The sequence below is a fragment of the Peromyscus eremicus genome, unplaced genomic scaffold (genome assembly GCF_949786415.1).
Source record: "Peromyscus eremicus unplaced genomic scaffold, PerEre_H2_v1 PerEre#2#chr22_unloc_1, whole genome shotgun sequence".
Classification (NCBI taxonomy): domain Eukaryota; kingdom Metazoa; phylum Chordata; class Mammalia; order Rodentia; family Cricetidae; genus Peromyscus; species Peromyscus eremicus.
In genome coordinates, this window is record NW_026734286.1 from 8,263,719 (window position 1) to 8,284,418 (window position 20,700).

The window sequence follows — 20,700 nt, forward strand, 5'->3', positions numbered from 1 at the left end:
AATATGCAGCTGAGAGAGGTGTGAGCAATCCTAGTCCTGCCTTATTGAAATTGCTAATACCTCGTGAATATACATCAGGTGGTTTAAATTTGATGTGGGTGGTCTGGGGCACCTTTCAACTTTGAGGCAGGAGAATCACTCCACTGCACATTGAGTAATGATCTGTATGTGCTAGATTTGTATATGCCCAGAAGGAAGAAAGGGAAGTGCCCAGTATGGGCAAGAATACCGCGGGGAAGACTTTGCAGTCCAGATGCAAGTTTTGCCGCAACGCTAATCTCTGCAGGTCTGGGATAGTTCTGTGCTTAGGGTGGGAACCACTGTGCTGTGTCTTTTGACTGCACTCTGTCCCAAAGGGAGCTGCTCCTGTCACTCAGGCCTCATTAGCAAATCAGCACCTATAGAGCCACCCTCCAGTCAGTGTGGGGAGGGCATTTCCGGCCCGCCATGCTGCAGGCTCGGGAGGTTCTTGTGAATCCGTGTGCTGCGCTGTCACCCACTACCGAGAGCTGTGAAGAGAACCGACAAGCTCGGAATCTACGCCATGGTGAGTGAAGGGATGCTGCCTTTACGAGTGGAGGATCGGTGGGATCCCAGGTCTGTGGAAACCGGAGCCTCGTGAGGTCCCGTGAGTTCTGCGAGGTCCCTGCTGTCCCTACAACTCCCAGGTCCTGGTGCCTCTGAATAACTTCCATCCGAGGTCTGCAGCTGCATAGGACATGATGGGGAGTGGGGCTCGGAGGAGGAAGGATGACTGTGGCTAGAAACATCCTTGTTGAAACCACCAGGAAATAGCAGGCATGTGCTGTGTTTATTCTTGTCAGGGAAGTGAATTTTGCTGAACTTGGAGAGCCCTGGTTTCTGCAGTATGTTCTAGAAGTTCTGCACTTGACACGGAACATTCAGGTGTAGGATCCGTCTGCAGTTAATTCTATGCAGGGAGTAAAAAATCTGTCATTAACACATTTGCATGTGGATGTCAGGATGGTCCAGTCACGTGTTCCAGTAAGGCCAGACTTACTGGGTTTCCTGGCCTCATGTGTCAAAATTGACTGTATATTGTGGTTTTTTTTTTTTTTTCCTAACTTTTCTATTAGATTTTGTCGATCTCTTTATTCTTTCCCAGACAGTAGTACAGTGTTTATCGCAGGTGTATGAGAAAATTTGAAGTCCTATGGTGTCACTGTATGTGCTATTTATTCAGTCTTGTGTTGATCTTTTTTTTTTTTATTCATGATTACCTTTTGTTATCGATTTTATGTACTTTTTAGTATAAATCGTTAGACTTTGTGTTAGACTTTTATTGAATCTTTAACTCATATTCTGTACTGGTATGATATTGAGTCCACAATCCTGGAATTTCTCTCCTTTTATTGAGTTTCCTGATTCTTATTAACTACAAAAAGGCATTTGCTAGATCAATAGCTCCATACCAAGAAACAGGAGAGGTGTTTATCTGCTCACAGAAGGACAGCACAAGTGGTACAGCAGCTGCTATCAAGATCGCTACCTGGTTGACTGTTCCATAGTCAGCTGTCATTCTCCATGATCCGTTGTCTTCTGCACTGGTAGATAGGAGAGTTAAAGGAGATTGTGCTGGGAACCACACTCCTGCATCTTTTCCTTGATGTTGCCACTAATTTCTGCAACTGGTTTTGATTCATTCATTTTCTTGTCAGAAGCAACTCTAAAGGCTTCCACTTAGCTTATGCAATCATAATAGCCCTTACACAACAGGTCAGGGAACCAGTGTGAGAATTCTGCCAACTTCTAAATATGTCTATCCCAAGTATACATTTTAGGACTGGGAAAATACCAACAGGATGAGTGTGGGGACCCACTAGTCCAGGGTTTCTCAACCTTGCTAATGCTGTGACCCTTATGTTATAGTGACCTCATATCAGAAAATAATTTTTGTTGTGGCTTCAAAGTGTAATTTTGCTAATGTTATGAATCATAATGTAAGTAGCTGATATCCAGGATGGTCTTAGGCGACCCCTGTGAAATGGTCATCTGGCCCCCAAAGGGTTGCAACTCACAGGTTGAGAACCAGTGCATCAGACCTTCTATGGGTCAGACTTCAGCCAAAATGCCATTAATTACCTGACCATAAGCCACTCCTTTAACTGCAGAGCAGCAATGTTTCTTGGGGTCTCCTAGAATCAACATTAATTCAATGGATCCCGGAAGGTCTGATTGTTTCCTTTGCCCCAGTGTAAAGTTGCTCTCTTGAAGGGTCATAGGTCCCTCTGCAAAAAATTGGAGTAGGCTAATAACAGTAAAATTTTTTTTATTATTATTATTATTTTTGTTTGGTTTTTCGAGACAGGGTTTCTCTGTGTAGCTTTGTGCCTTTCCTGGAACTCACTTGGTAGCCCAGGCTGGCCTCGAACTCACAGAGATCCGCCTGGCTCTGCCTCCCGAGTGCTGGGATTAAAGGCGTGCGCCACCACCGCCCGGCTAACAGTAAAATTTTAAGTATTTTTTATCAAGGTCCTTCCTCAGGGAAGCTGGCCATCCCTTCATACAAAGGGTTTAGGGTCTCCAAACTGGCTCAACCTGGAAGCTGATTCATGGGCCAAGATTCCATTTTGCCCCAATCAAATGTTGCCTTTCTTTCAATTGTTTGAGAATTTTACTGCCTATATAGATCAAACAAAAGCTCAGTAGGCTTCTTGTCTATTTCATGCCTGGAAACATCATGATCGATTAGCCAGTACCAAAGGTCCATATTAGTTATGTCACCATGAAATTTACTTTGCCTCTGCTGACTATTAGGGGCTAGACCATTATGGACATTACTTTGTCTGTCCTGCCCATTACAGTAACTATGATCACCTTGCCTTTGGAGATTCAGTGCTGCCACCTGGGCCTTGCTACCTTGGCGCCCAGTTAAACCCATTGCATTTAACTCATGAGCTGAGCAATAACATCTACAACCTAAGTTCTGGCACAAGAAAAAGGATGACGACAAAACTCTTCAAATGTGCAGGTGCTCTGCTCAACAATTGGCATCTTATAGGATCAGCGAAGGGCTTGTCTTCTGGGCCTTCCCATTGTGGAGAATTAGGTTTCACACAGCATACTCACTCTAGCATTGCAGTTTGCCTGAGCTCTACAATCCCTTCATCAACACTAAGCCCCAGGATATCAGAAGTCTCTAACTCCTTTTCAGTAGGCTATCTTTTGACAAATGTTTCAGCCAACCATTTAATCAAACTTTTGTCACTTTTTAAAGAAAACTGCACAAGCTTCCATATTAAACCTAGAATCTCCTCTCATCTCACATTAATAAACTCTACCTGATAAGTTTTATGTCCCTTCCACCATTATCTAATACCTTTAAAATCCATTTCCACACATATTCCCCAAACTTCTGCTTGAATGAATTAGTGAACTCATTAAGCTCTTTAGTGGTATAATACTTTTCCTTATGGAATACTCCTTCTAACTCCCCTCTAGAAACCTGCTTTGCCTTAAGTCTGGTTAGACTTACAAGAGGTCTTGTACAATGACAGGAAGCACTGCCTCCTTCAGGCCCTATATCCCAAGGTCATGGGTGGAGCAAATACACTAAATTTTGCCACTCAGAATTGGTAAATCAGGGTAATCAAATGTGTTTATCTCCTTAAGTTTGTAATATAGTTCACACCATGAGCTTTCAGTACTCTCTAGGCTCCAAGGAGAGGTTTCAGTAACTGGAGAGGCTTCAGTAATAGTAGATGTTGGCAAACTGAAAAGCTTATTCCAGATACTTAAAATATTCATCCTTACACTTTTGTTGTTCTAGAACAGTAGTTCTCAGCCTGTGGGTTGTGACCACTTTTACATACTTCTATCTCCAAATATATTTATTTTATAACAGTCAAAATTATAGTTTTGAAGTAACAACAAAAGTAATTTTATAGATGAGTGGTCACTACAATGTGAAGTATTAAAGGGTTGCAGCATTATGATGGTTGAGAATTATCATTCTAGAACTAGTTCTGGTGCCAAAATATGTATTAGTCAGAGCTCTCTAGAGGAACAAAACTTATGTAATGAATATATGTATACTTATATATAACATATACATATATAATAATACTTAAAATATATTTCATATATATATTTATATATATAACTTATTAGAAATTCTTACAGGCTACACTTCCAGCTAATCCAACAATGGCTGTCTGTAAACAGAAAGTCTCCAAGAATACAATATTTGCTCAGTTCATAAAGCTCTATATATCGGTTGGTTTTCAGTATAGACTGGAGTTCTAAAGAAGTAGGCTTTAATTCATGTGAAGAAATTGACTTGCTAGCAAGGCAAACATAAGCAGGCAGATAGCAAAAACTTCCTTTATTTTTATATCAGCTTCCAGCAGATGTTGCCCTGTCTTTAGATGGGATTAACAGTTCCATCCCCAGAATGACAAATTCAAAATTTGTCTTCCTACCTCAAAGATAAAGATGAGTGTATCTACCTATTTCAAATTAGGCAAAAAACCCTCACAGGTGTGCCCTCCATTTTTGGAATTTATTAATTCCAGATGTAGTCAAGTTGATAACCAAGAATAGCCATCACAGGGAGGTAGGTCATGGGGGCCAGGACAGGATCTACTCAGCCTACTCAGTGTTGGACTCAGGGCCTCATGCTTTGCACAGTAAGCGTGATTTTCCCTGTGAGCCTGCTCTCCCCCCAGCTCTGGTCCTTTATAGGTTATTTACATAATGCCTGTCATCTCCCATTTATCTTGGGGATTTTTTTACATGTGTGGTTTGTTACATGGTGTAACATGTCCTGGTGGGGAAAGATTACCAGTCTTTCTCTTCCAACTGGTTTTTCTTCTTTGTTTGTTCTGAGACAGGTCTGAGGTAACCCAGGGTGGCCTCAAACTCAGGATAACCTCAAATTTCAAAGCCTCCCACTGCTGTTTCCTCTTGTTGGGATGGCAGGCATGAGCTGCCATACCTAGTTTATGTCATTCTGGGGATGGAACTGTTAATCCCATCTAAAGACAGAAAAGACTGTTACCCAGCTTATTTGGTCTAATTAAGTAAGCTGTATTTTCTGTTAGACAGGGCTATCTCCCTAAAGCTGGCTTTGAGAAAATAGCATCAAACACAGGAGAAGGAGTTCAGAAAACTGCAAGACCAGGGGGTGTGGAGTCCTTGATTGGGGAATTTCCAGGGGCATTTCTTTACTTAGGAACTTGGCTGAACATTCCAAAATTATTTGATAGAACATTTTGTCAGGATACAATCAAGGTGTCAGCCAAAGTCCATAGAGTGAGGAGCATGTCAAGTTCCAGACACAGGTTAAAGCTTGGTCAACTGGAAAGTTGCTGCTAACACATTAACTTATGCTGACCTTATAACAAAGATGCTTCCATTCTTAAGATGGAGTCAGGCTGGTCTCTCAGAAACGAGGATGCTGTGCATCCTAGGCCAGCAGTCTACCACAGGGCCTCAGCCCCCACCCATGGCTTATATTAAATGTTAGCCTTGATGCCTGTCTCTGCATATCCCTCTGTTGCTGAAACAATGTTAATGTGCATCACTTGGCCATCAAGGGGTTCATGCCAAAATTGATATTGGCTATCTGGGGTCTTTTAGGAAATACATAATGATAAAATCTATTAGTTTGTTTCAAGAGATGGAAACTGCACATTTTGGTTCAAGCCTGTAATCTTACCACTTAGAACACCGAGGCAGGATGATTCTATGAGATCCAACCAGTCAGGAGTATATTGGAAATTCAGGACACTTTAGATTACACTGTGATGTCCTTTGTAAAAATAAATGAACAAATGGATAAAAGGAAAAGAGTCCAGACTTTCTGAACATTGAGTTCAGAATTCATCTTGGTGCGTTGGGGTTGATGTGTCAGGAATGTTAGTATTAACGACAGTAATTAGTACAGGGGTAAGAATTTTATATATTTATATTTATTAATTTATTCTAGGTGGGCATATATGTGTACACACATGTTGCAGGGTGGGAAATAGCTGTACATGCAACAGTGCACATATAGAGGTCAGAGGAGAGTGTCCATGAGTTGGTACGCTATGAATTACAAGAGTTGAACTCAGTTCATTAGTCTTGGCTGCAAGTATCTTTAAGGAATCTTGTTGGCACAGGAATTGTACTTTTAAGTTTCTTCTTTTCTTGGGATTTATAAGCAAAGAGTTTCAGTGAAATGAAATAGTAACATCAGAGATTCATTATGGAATTTTTGCCTTATTAGATACAATTCACACAAGTTAAAAACCACCAGTTTAAACTGTTTGGTTCACCATTGACACCTCCTTATTATAGTGTCAATTATGTAGCCACCACTGCCCTAATTCCTATGAGACCCTATGTTAAAAAAAAATTAGTTGCAGGTGGTGGTGGCATATACTTAAGTCCCAGCATTTAGGAGGTAGAGGTAGATGAATGTCTATAATTTCAAGGACATCTTGTCCTACATAGTATTTTCCAGGCCAGCCCACATGGAATAGTGGGGCTTTATCTAAAAAATAAATAAGTTTGTCGGGTGGTGATGGCACATGCCTTTAATCACAGCACTTGGGAGGCAGAGCCAGGAGGATCTCTGTGAGTTCGAGGCCAGCCTGGTCTACAAAGTAAGTTCCAGAAAAGGCGCAAAGCTACACAGAGAAACCCTGTCTCAAAAAACCAAAAAATAAATAAATAAATAAATAAATAAATAAATAAATAAATAAATAAATAAATAAGTTAAACTAATTAATTAATTGAGGGAAAAAGTTAAATCTAAAGGTGTATAATATATATTTTGTTTTTCAAACTTCTCGCATCAGGGCCTCACAGAATTAATTGGCTTTGAAGTTTCAGGGGCCAGATTGTACTCAATTTTAGAATTATATATCTATGCATACCATCTTAAATGTAGTAAATTTGTGCTCATATTGTATGGTTTCAGGCTGGCCTCTTTTGTCTCAATATATTTTGGAAATCTAAATTAATGCTTACAGCAGTGTGATTGCCAGTTGCTTAGACAAGACTGTGCATACCATTCTTTGCTGTAGAAACTAAGTCACAGAAGGCTGCTGTTGTTGACTATGTGGACCTATGTAATGCTTTTTCACTGGAATAAACTGTGCTGTGCTCTTTTGAATGTCATGTTCTTCCTTTTTGTAAAACCATCAAATACTTCCAAACCTCTCACTAGGCTATCAAGTTGTGTCCATAGGTGTTCACATGACAGTATGGAGAGTCATGGGAACAGCATCACCTCTGAAGGAAAGGTCATAAGACACAGAAGGTGGACAGGAAACTTCCTCTCATGGTAGGATGGTGGAAGGATATAGTTTTCTGTGTGTGTGTGTGTGTGTGTGTGTGTGTGTGTGTGTGTTTACATGCACATGCTACTCTGCAAGCATGGAGGTCAGAGGACACTTCCAGGAACCCACTCTTTCCTACCTTGTGGATAATGGGCATGGAACCTAGGTCCTCAGGTTTGGCTTAGGCATTTTTACTCTGAACCATCTTGTTAACCTTCCCTAATGGTTGTTATTGAATAGCATTATATTGTTTGTGAATTTTCTCAAGTTCATGTATTTGACATAAGTATATAAACTGATAAAGAATGTAATAATGGAAACAGTAGTTAAGCTCTATGTGTAATGGCAGTGACAGTGTGGTGACATGGGCAGTGAATGTATCCACCAGAGTCAGGTAAAAGCAGACATTGGACTCACAGGATGGCTCACCAGGTAAAGACACTTGCCACCAAGCCTGATGACATGAGTTTTATGTCCTGGCCTCATTTGCTGAAGAAGAGAATCAGTTCCTGTGAGCTCTCCCCCGATCACACCCTGTGCACTGTGCTGTGTGCAGGTGTGCACATCCCCACACAAGCAAACTCGTAAGTACAAAAAGAAAATAACTCCTGCAAGTTATCCCCTGACATTGAGGCATATGCCCCGAGAGGCAGGTGTGCACCCACATACACAATAAATTAACATAATTTTAAAACAAGAAGATAAACAGACAAGGTAGCACTATTATATAAGCTACAGTACACCCACAGTGAGGTCAGACAGTAGAGAAAAACTTTCAGGGGAGTCTGCGATCCTGGTGCCTGGTTTTACAGGAGATTTCTGTGCAGGCCTCCAGGCAGTGTTTCAGTGTCACAGTGTGCTGGTTGTTCAGATTTTATCCAGCAGAAAACCTGTAAGAAGCTCCTATCCAGATTGCTAGGGGGACATCATATCATTTTGCTAAAAAAATAAATAAATAAGTAAATAAGTTTTTTGTTTGTTTGTTTGTTTTTTTCTTTTGTTTTGAGACATGGGCTCTCTACATAGGCCTGGCTTTCCTGGAACTCATTATATAGATCAGAGCAGCCTTGAACTTACAGAGAATCTTCTGACCCTTCTTCTGCCTCTGGAGTGCTGGGATTAAAGGCATGGACTAACACACCCACACTGAAAAAGAAGTTTTATGGTGTGAATTGTCTCTATATTCTTTTTTAGTTTTTAAAAATTTCATGTGCATTGATTTTTTTGTTGTTGCCTGTATACTGGTCTGGGTACTGTGTCCATGCTCATTGGCCAGGGAGGCCTGAATGGGAGTCAAATACCCTAAACTAGAGTTACACAACAGTTGATAGCTGCCATGTGGGTCCTGGGCATAGAACCTGTGTGCTCTAGAAGGGCATTCTGTGCTGTAAACTACTGAGCTATTCCTGCAGCCCATGTTGTCCATTCTTGACTATGTTTCCTGTCCAGTGCAGCCTAGGTCACTAGGGGTCAGACTGGTGTTGGTTACTCAAGAGACAGACAGTTAACGGGGCTATTTAGAATGACCTCTTTCTGGTGCTGCATTGAAGTCACTATCGTCTTCCTCTGAGCCAGTCTGCTCAGAGGCGAATCAGCCTTGTTCTGAGGTTAGAATAGCACAGCAGAGGTGTTTGTGTCAGAATGGAATCCACAGTTCTGAGATATGAGTTTTCTGTGACATTTTTTCTGCCGAGAGACCAGCTCTTAGCAGGTCAGGTACTGAATAGGAAGTGTGGAGTTGGTGGTGGCTAATCACACAATAGACTTCTCTAAGAGAGCAAAACTGAATTCTCTGGCACTGGCAAAAAAGAGAATACACACACACACACACACACACACACACACACACATCTTCAACACATCACGGTCTGACTTTATTTTTTCCCCATAGCTTATTTCCTTCAATAAAATATTTCAAGTAATAAAGTTACAGTGCAATTACATTCTATCTTTCTTCAAGTGAATGATAACAATGAGTAGAAATTAAAGACAACATATTTCCTAATACCCTTACATGATTAAATGTTTTAGATATTATAGGTGAAAAACAAATCTTCCAAAGGACCCATATACATTCATGTCTTAGCACATACATTCAAGTCTAAGCAACTTGTTACATACACATTAGCATAGTGTAAGCAAGTGCAGTGGTATTCTCAGCCAATTCTTTTACTGGTAGGCTGCATTTTGTGGTTACCTAGAAAGACTCGATCATTGTATTATCTCAAAAAGTAATCTTATAAAACATCTTAAAAGAATCACAGGTCTAAACCTTTATATATAAAAAACAGTCATCTCCACTTTAAGTCCTCAGAGGGTACACCTACTCATCAACTTTTTTTATTAAATCATATCAGGAAGTCAAAGGCAAAAATGGGTACAAGAGATTAACCATCACCCTTGATCACCACCCCATCTTTAACAAGAAAGGCATGCCAGCTAGTAATAACCAGGCTGCCTTTGTTCTTTTTTTTTTTTTTTTAAAGATTTATTTATTTATTATGTATACAGTGTTCTGTCTGCATATACACCTGCAGGCCAGAAGAGGGCACCAGATTTCACTATGGATGGTTGTGAGCCACCATATGGTTGCTGGGAACTGAACTCAGGACCTCTGGAAGAACAGCCAGTGCTCTTAACCGCTGAGCCATCTCTCCAGCCCCTGCCTTTGTTCTTGTTCCTTGACTTCAACAAGTCTTTGCTCAACTAACAAAAGTGTGCCTATGTAAACTTTAAATTGTTCCCTGAGATTTTCTACACCAAAGCCTTAAACAAAAGCATCTTCTTTTAAAAAGATTTTTTTTATGTATACAGTGTTCTGGCATGTATGCCTACACACCAGAAGAGGGCGCCAGATCTCATTATAGATGGTTGTCAATCACCATGTGGTTGCTGGGAATTGAACTCAGGACCTCTGGAAGAGCAGCCAGTGCTCTTAACCTCTGAGCCATCTCTCCAGCCCCCGCCCCCCCCAAAAAAAAACCATTTTAACCTCACTGTACTAACAATCTACATCTCTAAATTCTTTCTAAGGGTGGTAGTTGAATTCATTCTGCTCCAGCAGCAATGCTTAGAAAAAGTCAGTCACTACTATTTTAAGTACCAGTAACACTGCCCAGTGAGGGGCTAGAAGCCTGCTTAGAGTTCTCCTACAACTCATCAATTATAGGGGATGTGATGACCATGAGGGCAAGAAGCAGAGCTATGCTCAATAATGGCATGAGGTCCTCAGGACACGTAATCCTCTAGGCTCTGCCTCTCCAAGGGCCACCCAGCATGTCTATGCAAACCAATGGGCCATTTTCCATGAGTTCCAAAGCTGCTTGCTCTTTCTCTCATATGACCCCTGACAGTTTTATGTATTTGTGTTCTCTGCCCTTAGTATTTATGGGAATTTTGGCGTTGGTACATCTATTATCGGATCGTATATTTTAATTAACAGCTAGTATTGGCTTCTAAGCAATCTACTTTCACAGTATCATTTACTTGATTTCAGCTAAGACCATTGTAGATGTTGAACATTCTAGAAGCAGTTTTGTCTATAATTTTTATATTTCATATATGTTGCTGCATGACTTTGAGCCAGGATTACCCTCAGTGTTTCTGCTTTTACATTGTAGCCATGTTCAGAAGTGGACCTGTTAACTGAGCAGACTTAGGAATAGGCAGACATCTACATAAATGTGTCCCCTCAGTAAAATCCCCATGCTTTCTTTGCTGAAGAAAAGTATAGCTTTAACAATCAGTGCTGTGCTCTCCTCACCCGCTGAAGGTAAGCAGTCTTTCTTAGCTCTTGTGTCTTGACTGTGTTTGTTTTGTCTCCACACTCAGGAAGATGGGAACCAATGATGTTGCCTAACAGTAGTGCTTATAAACACCACCTCCATTTCTAACTGTTCATGGTCTACTTTTCATTATTATTCACTTGTCAACAGATTTAGGGAGTCAAACATCTGTGAGTTTGAGGGCATCTTGATCTACATAGTGAGTTCCCGGACAGCTAGTGCTTCACAGTGACAGCCTGTCTCAAAAACACACAAACAAACAAAAAACCTTAAGAAAGGGATATCTGTGTACTCTTTTTTGAGTCAAGGTCTCTCTGTGTGATATATGTGATGAAATTCAACTTGAGTTTCTTACAAAAACAGTATCTTCTCTTAAAAGCTGAGCCATCTCTTCAGCCAAAAATCCAAGTACTAAATTAATCAACAGGTTTATTTTGTCAAACATCTAAAAGTTGATTCTTTTATCAATATAAAAGCATTCAAATAATTATGAGGATCATCTATATGAAAAAAATTAATTCCCATGATACATTATTAACCTTCAGGGATTACATTCAAGAGAATAGTCTCCTTAGAACAAAGAGTTTCTGTTTGTCATCTCCATTCCTCAAACATCATTTTTTAGTTTTGAGACCAGGTCTCATTGTGTAGTCCTCGCTGGCCTTGAACTCAAATGATCCATCTGCCTCTGCTCTCGAGGGTTAGAGGTAAAGGCATAGTTCACCATACCTGGCCATATTTATACCATTTATGTAATGGTTACATAAAATATGACAAGATGATAGATTACTAAGAAGAAAACTGCATTCTAGAGCTCAAGAAAATACACTATTTTCATAGCATGTTTCTTTTTAACATTGTAAGGGCTTTTCCCATAGCTTTCATTTCAGTTTCTGTTAAGCTTTATTTGTTTATTTTATTTTTATTTGTGCATATATGTGCATGCTTTCCTAGTTCTCTCAGAGGCCAGAGAAGGGGGTCAGATCCCTTGGAGTTGGAGTTATAGGCATGTGACAAAACCATCTTGTATGTTGGGAACCAGCCAAAGGTCCTGTGCAAGATGTAAGAGCAGCACATAATTTTAACAGGTGAACCTTCTCTGCAGCCACTGCAGGTTTCTGAAGCTGATGAGCCAGTACCCTTGGAATATGGTTTTACCTAGCTTTTCTTTTCTAATAATGAACTTGCCAACCAAAGAGCACCCACTCAATGCACCCTCAAAAACAGCAAGAGTCACTATAGAATTCTTGGTCATGGTCATCATGGCTATATTCATGTTCACAAGTAAGATGGTGTAAATAAACATAAACTTATGTTTTGAAATTGCCAGATGTTTGGTGTGCTGGAATTTGAAGATATTTGACCCCAGCCAATGTCATCTTGGAAGGGAAAGCCATTTTCAACCACCCATCACCTTCTGCTTTCTGGTCTTTTTAGCAGTTGTTTACAACTTGTGACAATAGTATCACATGCAACTTAGGCCCATTCATGAGCTATAACTGTCCAGCCATTATATAATCACCATTAGCATGTGACTCCACCTTCTGTTTTCCAAGTTCTGATAGAAATGAGTAGCCATTTTTAGCCTGTATTCAAATAGCTGTAGTTTTTTTCCCTCTCAAGATATTATACAAGGACTCTTCATTTCCATTTTGCCTTCTAGAATTTTAAATAGATAGGTTAGTGTGTAATTAGGTATTAAATATTTTTGTTTTGCTGATATAGCACTGGAAATATCAAGTGCAGCTCATGAGTTTGAGAAAGAATTGAGTCCTGGCTTGCCTAGTTTGTAAAGTTACCATTTTCATAGCTTCTCATGAGTCCTTATCAGGAAATTAAATCAGACCTTAATTATCAGTTCTTAAATCAGGGAATTTAAGATTAGATACATTATCAAATTCCTCACCTCATGCTTCAGGGTTATTTTCAATAAATGGGGAATACATCTGTAAAGGGGGTTCCAGTAAGAGTGCTGAGGAAACTGTCACCAGGTTAGTTGTCAGTGGCACTAGTTTTATTTGACCTATGCTAGTATCTCTTTAGTTGTAATATTTGTTAGTATATTCTGTTCATTGATTGTCAGGGACAAGGACAGAATCTCTAGTTAGTGGAAAAATACAGATCCCCGATAAGACAGGGAACTAGAACATCTTACGGTTAGGTTGCCTAGCAACAGGACATTGAGTCAGAGCCCTTGACCTTTTCACCCTGTCAACATCCTGCATAAACATCCTACACAAACATCCTGTTAGCTTGCCTCACCCTATGCAGATAACAGCTTCTTGCTCCCCCCATCCTGCAGGAACTATATAAACCCTCCTGGAGAAAAATAAAGTTGCACCTTGATCAGAATCTTGACTTGGTGTATTTCTTTTGTGTCTCCTGTCCCTACATTCCGTCCTTAGGGTGGTCGAGTACCCGTTGAAGCCCTGCTGGCTGGGGCAATTGATCATGTGGCTCTGCTCTCAGGAAAGCAAAATGATATAGAGGGAGGAACTATAGGTGCAAATACAGGCATATCCTGGTGGTCGGCCTACCTGGCACAGTGCAATTCTAAGTAACAAGCATGGCCCACCATGCTCCTGAATATTCTCTAAAGTCAGAATATTAAATTATAAAGTCGCATAGGTAGCCAGTAGCTTGCCTACTGATGTGTCTGCACACTCCGTGTGTCCTTTTATATGCTAATTCTATACAGAGACCTTGGTGGGTTATATGAGCCTTCACTTTTTTTTTCTTTTATTAAATTTTCTATTCATTTTACATACCTACCACAGACCCCCCCTCTCCTCCCTCCTCCCACTGCCCAGCCTTCCCCTTCCCACTTTCTCCGAGGAAAGGTTTCCCATGGGGAGTCAGCAGAGCCTGGTACATTCAGTTGAGGCAGGTCTAAGACCCTCCTCCCTGCATCAAGGCTGTGAAAGGTGTCCCACCATGGCACTGGGCTCTAAAAAGCCAGTTCATGCACCAGGGATGGATCCTGATCCCACTGCCTGGGGACGCCCCCAGACAGTTCAAGCTAAACAACTGTCTCCCCTATCCAGAGGGCCTAGTCCTGTACTGTGGGGGTCCACAGTTCATGAGTACATTTTCCTATCATGATCTCTATGTCTCTTGCTCATAGAATCCCTCCCCTTTCTCATCAATTGGACTCCTGGAGCTTAGCCTGGTGCTTGGCCATGGATCTCTGCATCTGCTTCCATCAGTCACTGGATGAGGGCTTTATGATGACAGTTAGGGTATTCAGCCATCTGGTCACCAGATTAGGCCAGTTCAGGTACCCTCTTGACTATTGCAGGTAGTCTAAGGTGGGATCATCCTTGTGGATTCCTGGGAACTTCCCTAGCACTTTGTTTCTTCCTATTCCCAAGGTGTCTTCATTTATCATGGTATATCTTTCCTTCTTTTCCCACTCTGTCCTTGTTCCAGCTTGAACCTCCCATTCCCCTATGTACTCATTTCCCATGCCTTGCCCTCCATTACCGCCTGCACCTCCAGTTTGCTCATGTAGAACTCATTTATTTTTCCTTTGCTGGGCGATCTGTGTATCCTTCCAAGGATTATCCCTGCTAGCTAGCCTCCCTGAAGCTTTGGTTTGCAGTCTGGTTATCCTTTGCTTTACATCTAGTATCCACTTATGAGTAAGTACTTACCATGTTTGTCCTTTTGAGTCTGAGTTACCTCACCCAGGATGATATTTTTTCTAGTTCCATCCATTTGCCTGCAAATTTCATGATGTCGTTGTTTTTCTCTGCTGAGTAGTACTCCATTGTGTATATGTACCACATTTTTTTTAATCCATTCTTCAGTTGAGGGGTATCTAGGTTTTTTCCAGGTTTTAGCTATTATGAATTATGCTGCTATGAACATAGCTGAGCATGTGTCCTTGTGGTATGATTGAGCATTCCTTGAGTATATGCTCAAGAGCAATGTAGCTGGGTCTTGAGGAAGATAGATTCCCAATTTTCTGAGAAACCACCGTACTGGTTTCCAAAGTGGCTGTAAAAGTTTTCATTCCTACCAATAGTGGAGGAGTGTTCACCTTGCACCATATCCTCTCCAACATAAGCTATCTTCAGTGTTTTTTATTGTAGCCATTCTGACAGATGTAAGATGGTATCTCAGAGTTGTTTTGATTTGCATTTCCCTGATGACTAAGAATGTTGAGCAATTCCTTATATGTCTTTAGACCATTTGAAATTCTTCTGTTGAGAATTATCTTTTTAGCTCTGTAGCCCATTTATTAATTGAATTGTTAGGTATTTTGATGTCAAGTTTCTTGAGTTCTTTATATATTCTGGAGATCAGCCCTCTGTCAGATGTGGTGTAGGTGAAGATCTTTTCCCATTCTATAGGCTGTCATTTTGTCTTATTGACTGTGTCCTTTGCCCTACAAAAGCTTCTCAATTTCAAGAGGTTCCATTTTTTAATTGTTGCTCTCAGTGTCTGTGCTATTGGTCTTATATTTAGGAAGTGATCTCCTGTGCCAATGCATTCAAGAGTACTTCCAACTTTCTCTTCTATCAGGTTCAGTGTAACTGGATTTATGTTGAAGTCTTTGATCCACTTGGACTTGAGTTTTGTGCATGGTGACGGATATTGATCTATTTGCAGTCTTTTACATGTTGACATCCAGTCATGCCAGCACCACTTGTTGAAGATACTTTCTTTTTTCCATTGTACAGTTTTGGCTTCTTTGTCAAAGATCAGGTGTGCATACATGTGCAGATTAATGTTAGGTTCTTCAATTTGATTCCATTGGTCCACATGTCGGTTTTTATTCCAGTACCAAGCTGTTTTTATTACTATAGCTCTATAGTAGAGCTTGAGTTCAGGGATGGTGATGCCTCCAGAGGTGGCTTTATGGTACAGGATTGTTTTAGCTATCCTGGATTTTTTGTTTTTCCATATGAAGTTGATTATTGTTCTTTCTAAGTCTATGAAGAATTATGTTGGGATTTTGATGGGGATTGCATTGAATTTGTGGGTTGCTTTTGGTAAGATTGCCATTTTACTACATTAATCCTACTTATCCATGAGCATGGGAGATCTTTCCGTTTTCTGATATCTTCTTTGACTTCTTTCTTCAGAGATTTAAAGTTCTTATCATGCAGGTCCTTCATTTGTTTAGTTAGTGTTATCCCAAGGTATTTTATATTATTTGTAGCTATTGTAAAGGGTGGTGTTTCTCTGATTTCTTTCTCAGTCCATTTATCATTTGTCTATAGGAGGGCTACTGATTTTTTTTTTTAGTTAAGCGTGTATCCTGCCACATTACTGAAGGTGTTTATCAGCTGTAGGAGTTCCCTGGTAGAATTTTTGGGGTCACTTCTGTGCACTATCATATCGTCTGCAAATAGTGAAAGTTTGACTTCTTCCTGTCCAATTTCTATCTCTTTGATCTCCTTTGGTTGTTTATTGCTTAGCTAGAACTTCAAGTACTATGTTGAATAAATAAGGTGAGACTAGACAGCCTTGTCTTGTTCCTGATTTTAGTGGAATTGCCTTGATTTTCTCTCCATTTAATTTGATATTGGCTGTTGGCTTGCTGTAAATTACCTTTATTATGTTTAGGTATGTTCCTTGTATTCCTGATCTCTCTAGGACCTTTATTATGAAGGAGTGTTAGATTTTGTCAAAGACTTTTTCATCATCTAATGAAATGATCATGTGTTTTTTTTTTCTTTCAGTTTGTTTATATGGTGTATTACATTTTGACAGATTTTCATATGTTGAACCATCCTTGCATTCCTGGGATGAAGCGTACTTGGTCATAGTGGATAATTTTTTTATATGTTCTTGTATCCGGTTTGCCAATATTTTATTGAGTACTTTTCCATCAATGTTTATGAAGGGAGATTGGTCTATAATTCTCTTTCTTTTTTGCACCTTTGTGTGGTTTGGTTATCAGGGTAAGTGTAGCCTCATAAAAAGAGTTTGGTAATGTTCCTTCTGTTTCTATTGTGTGGAACGATTTGAAGAGTATTGGAATTAGCTCTTTTTTGAAAATCTGGTAGAATTCTGCATTGAAACTATCTGGTCCTTGGCTGTTTCAGGTTGGGAGACTTTTAATGACTTTCTATTTCCATAGGGGTTATTGGTCTATTTAAATAGTTTATCTTTCTTGATTTAACTTTGGTATGTGGTATCTATCCAGAAAATTGTCCATTTCTTTCAGATTTTCCAGTTTTGTGGCATACAGGGTTTTGAAGTATGACCTGATGATTCTCTGGAGTTCCTCATTGTTGTTACATCTCCCTGTTCATTTCTGACTTTGTTAATTTGGATGCTCTCTCTTTGTCTTTTGGTTAACTTTGTTAAGGGCTTGTCTATCTTGTTGATTTCTTTCAAAGAACCAACTCTTTGTTTCATTGATTCTTTGTATTGTTCTCTTTGTTTCTATTTCATTGATTTCAGCCTTCAATTTGATTATTTCCTGGTGTCTATTCCTCCTGGGTGAGTTTTCTTCTTTTTGTTCTAGAGCTTTCGGGTGTGCTGTTTAGTCACTAGTGTGAGGTTTCTCCATTTTCTTTATGTGGGCATTTAGTGCTATGAATTTTCCTCTTAGCACTGCTTTCATAGTGTCCCATAAGTTTGAGTATATTGTACATTCATTTTCACTGAATTCTAGGAAATATTTTATTTCTTTCTTTATTTCTTTCTTGACTCATTGGTGGTTCATTTGGGCATTATTCAGTTTCCATGAGATTGTAGGTTTTCTGTAATTTTTGTTGTTGTTGAAATCTAACTTTAAGCCATGGCTGTCCGATAAAATACAGGAGGTTATTCTAATTTTTTTTTGTATCTGTTGAGATTTGCTTTGTGAGCCAGCATGTGGTCAATTTTAGAGAAGTTTCCATGGGATGCTGGAAGAAGGTATATTCTTTTGTGTTAGGGTGGAATGTTCTGTAGATATCTATTAAGTCCATTTGAGTCATAACTTCTGTTAGGTCCCTTATTTCTCTGTTAAGTTTCAGTCTGGCAGATCTATCCAGTGGTGAGAGTGGGCTGTTGGAATCTACTGCTACTAGTGTGTGGGGTTTGCTGTGCGATTTAAGCTTTAGCAATGTTTCTTTTACAAATGTGGGTGCCCTTGTATTTGAGGCATAAATGTTCAGAATTGAAGCTTCATCTTATTGGATTTTCCCTGTGATAAATATGTGATGTCCTTCCCAATCTCTTTCAATTGATTTTGGTTTAAAGTCTATTTTATTAGATATTAGGATAGCTACACCAGCTTGCTTCTTAAGTCCATTTGATTGGAAAGTCTTTTCCCAGCCTTTTACTCTGAGGTAGTGTCTGTTTTTGAAGTTGAGGTATGTTTTTTGTATTCAGCAGAAGGATGGATCTTGTTTTTGTGTCCATTCTGTTAGCCTGTGTCTTTTTATAGGCAAATTGAGTCCATTAATATTAAGGGGTATTAATGACCAGTGATTGGGGGAAGGGGCCCAAGAATTATTTCTTATTTAGAAGTAATCTGGAAACTATTTCTATGAGTTTCCCCTCTCCCCTCCACCCTATTCCCTTCTTTATGTTTTTTTTTTTTCTTCTTATGCTGGGGTTAAACTGAGAGCTCTGACTTATCATTAATGTTAAGGGGGAAGGTATCAAATTAGACCAGAGACTAAAAACACTGAATTCTTAGCTTTAAAAATCTAGAGTCTTGATCAAGAAATACAGAAGGGAATTTCAGAAAGAACTGAGGCAGAAAGTAAGGTTTCTGTATGGTTTCATTAGGTGTTAAGCACCCAGACCTTCTGTAGCTGGAGAAGAGCTATTTTTTGGGACTATGACCTCTTTCCACCAAGCTGAACTCCCAAGGTCTAGCAAGCCTTCACTTTTCAACCCAAGCTAATGTGCTAATCAATCATAGTTGGTACGCTTCCTCTGAATCAGTAGTTGTGCACATGCCATAAAGTAGATACTCCTCTGTGAGTTCTTCTATGGAATAGTTCTTCTCCCAGCCTTTACTGACGAGCATTATCTTCTTGTTGGGAGATGCCCAGGTAATGACTATAACAGCAACTTATTACCCAAAATATGTGACAAACTCACCCACATCATGATCCATGTGCACAAGGGCATACATTTACATGCACAATAAATAAATGTAATTAAATATTTAAGAAACAATCAAGCCTAAAAAAGTTCTAATTTTTTTTTCCTTCAGGAAGGGTCTTACTAACTCTTGCTCACTTGCCTGGAACTTGCTGTGTAGAATAGGTTCACCTCTGCCTCCACAGTGCTAATATTAAAAGTATATGGCACTGTGCCCTGCCTCAGCATTTATTTAAATATCACTACCTGTAAAATGAAGCTTGGTAGGGGAAAAAATTCAAGGCTAACCTCAGCGATTTACTAAACTTGAGGCCAACCTGGGCTACTTCAGACAGTATCCTCCCAAAACAAAATAGCTGTGTGTGCTGGTGCATAACTCTAATGCCAGGACTCAGAAGGCAGAGGTAGAAGGATGGAAGCAAGTTCAACCTGGTGTTTGCATAGTGTTCCAGACCAGTTAGGTCTATATGAGGAAACCTTGTCTGTAGCTGAAGTTTTCTCCAGTGCCACCCAGGCCACTCAGACCCAAATAAACACACAGAGGCTTATATTAATTAAAACTATATGCCTAATAGCTCAAGCTTCTTGCTAGCTAGATCTTACATCTTAAACTAACCCATTTCTATAAATCTATACCTTGTCACATGGCTCATGGCTTACCGGTATCTTTATATCTTGCTTTTCATGGTGGCGGCTGGCAGCGTCTCCTAATTCAGCCTTCTGTTTCCCAGTATTCTCTTCTCTACTTGTCTCACCTATACTTCCTGCCTGGCTACTGACCAATCAGCATTTTATTTATGAACCAACCAGAGCAACACATTCACAGCATACAGAGCGATATCCACAGCACTTGTCCCTGACACCAAAACAAAAAATGATGTCATAACCAATGAAAAAAAGAATACCTGCAAGTGGGTAAGGTGCTTGCTTCTGAGCCTGACAACTTGAATTCAATCTCCAGGATTGAAAAACTAATGATGTAAAAACTGACTCTTACAAGCTGTTCTCTGACTTCCTTATGTGTACAACACTTAACTCATTATGCATGGAATACAGAGTGCAGGGGATGTAGGTCAGGGGTTGTAGTGATATTTTGTTTGTTCTCTCACAAATAAAGCTTGTCTGGACATGAGTATGTGGTGACACACACCTTTAATTCCAGCACATGAGACAAGGACACAGGAAGTGATATGGCTGGGCTGAGAGAGGAAGTGATAAGATGGGGTGGAGACAGGAGCTCAGCCCTTTCAGGCTGAGGATTTGGGGGAAGTAAGAGGTCTTTCAAGTGACTGGCTCCTTTACTGATCTTTTAGCATTCATTGTAGTATCTGGCTCTAGGTTTTTAATTATTAAGACCAATTAGGATTCATTCTACATCTGGTGCCCAACTTGTGGGGCATGAATTTACAAAAAAAGCTGCTTGCCTGTGGCTTTGAGCCACTGGCACAGGCTGGAGCTGCACAAGGATGGAGTCACTACCCTGCCTGCTAAATTTCTGTTGTGGCCTTTCTGCAGCAAACTCCATAGCTTTGGGGCTCCAAAAACCACAGGATTTGGCCACTTTCCCA

At 40.0% G+C, this 20,700-nt stretch overlaps 1 protein-coding gene across 1 annotated transcript in view; it reads left to right on the forward strand.

The window, feature by feature from the left end:
- The first annotated feature begins 458 nt into the window (after nucleotides 1-458).
- The window catches only part of LOC131900566 (zinc finger protein 431-like), a 30,626-nt gene continuing 10,384 nt past the window's right edge, over nucleotides 459-20,700 (forward strand). Inside the window, exon 1 of the mRNA XM_059251840.1 lies at nucleotides 459-547. Coding sequence (XP_059107823.1) covers nucleotides 545-547 — 3 coding nt within the window. The 5' untranslated portion in view covers nucleotides 459-544. The remainder of the gene's footprint in view (nucleotides 548-20,700) is intronic.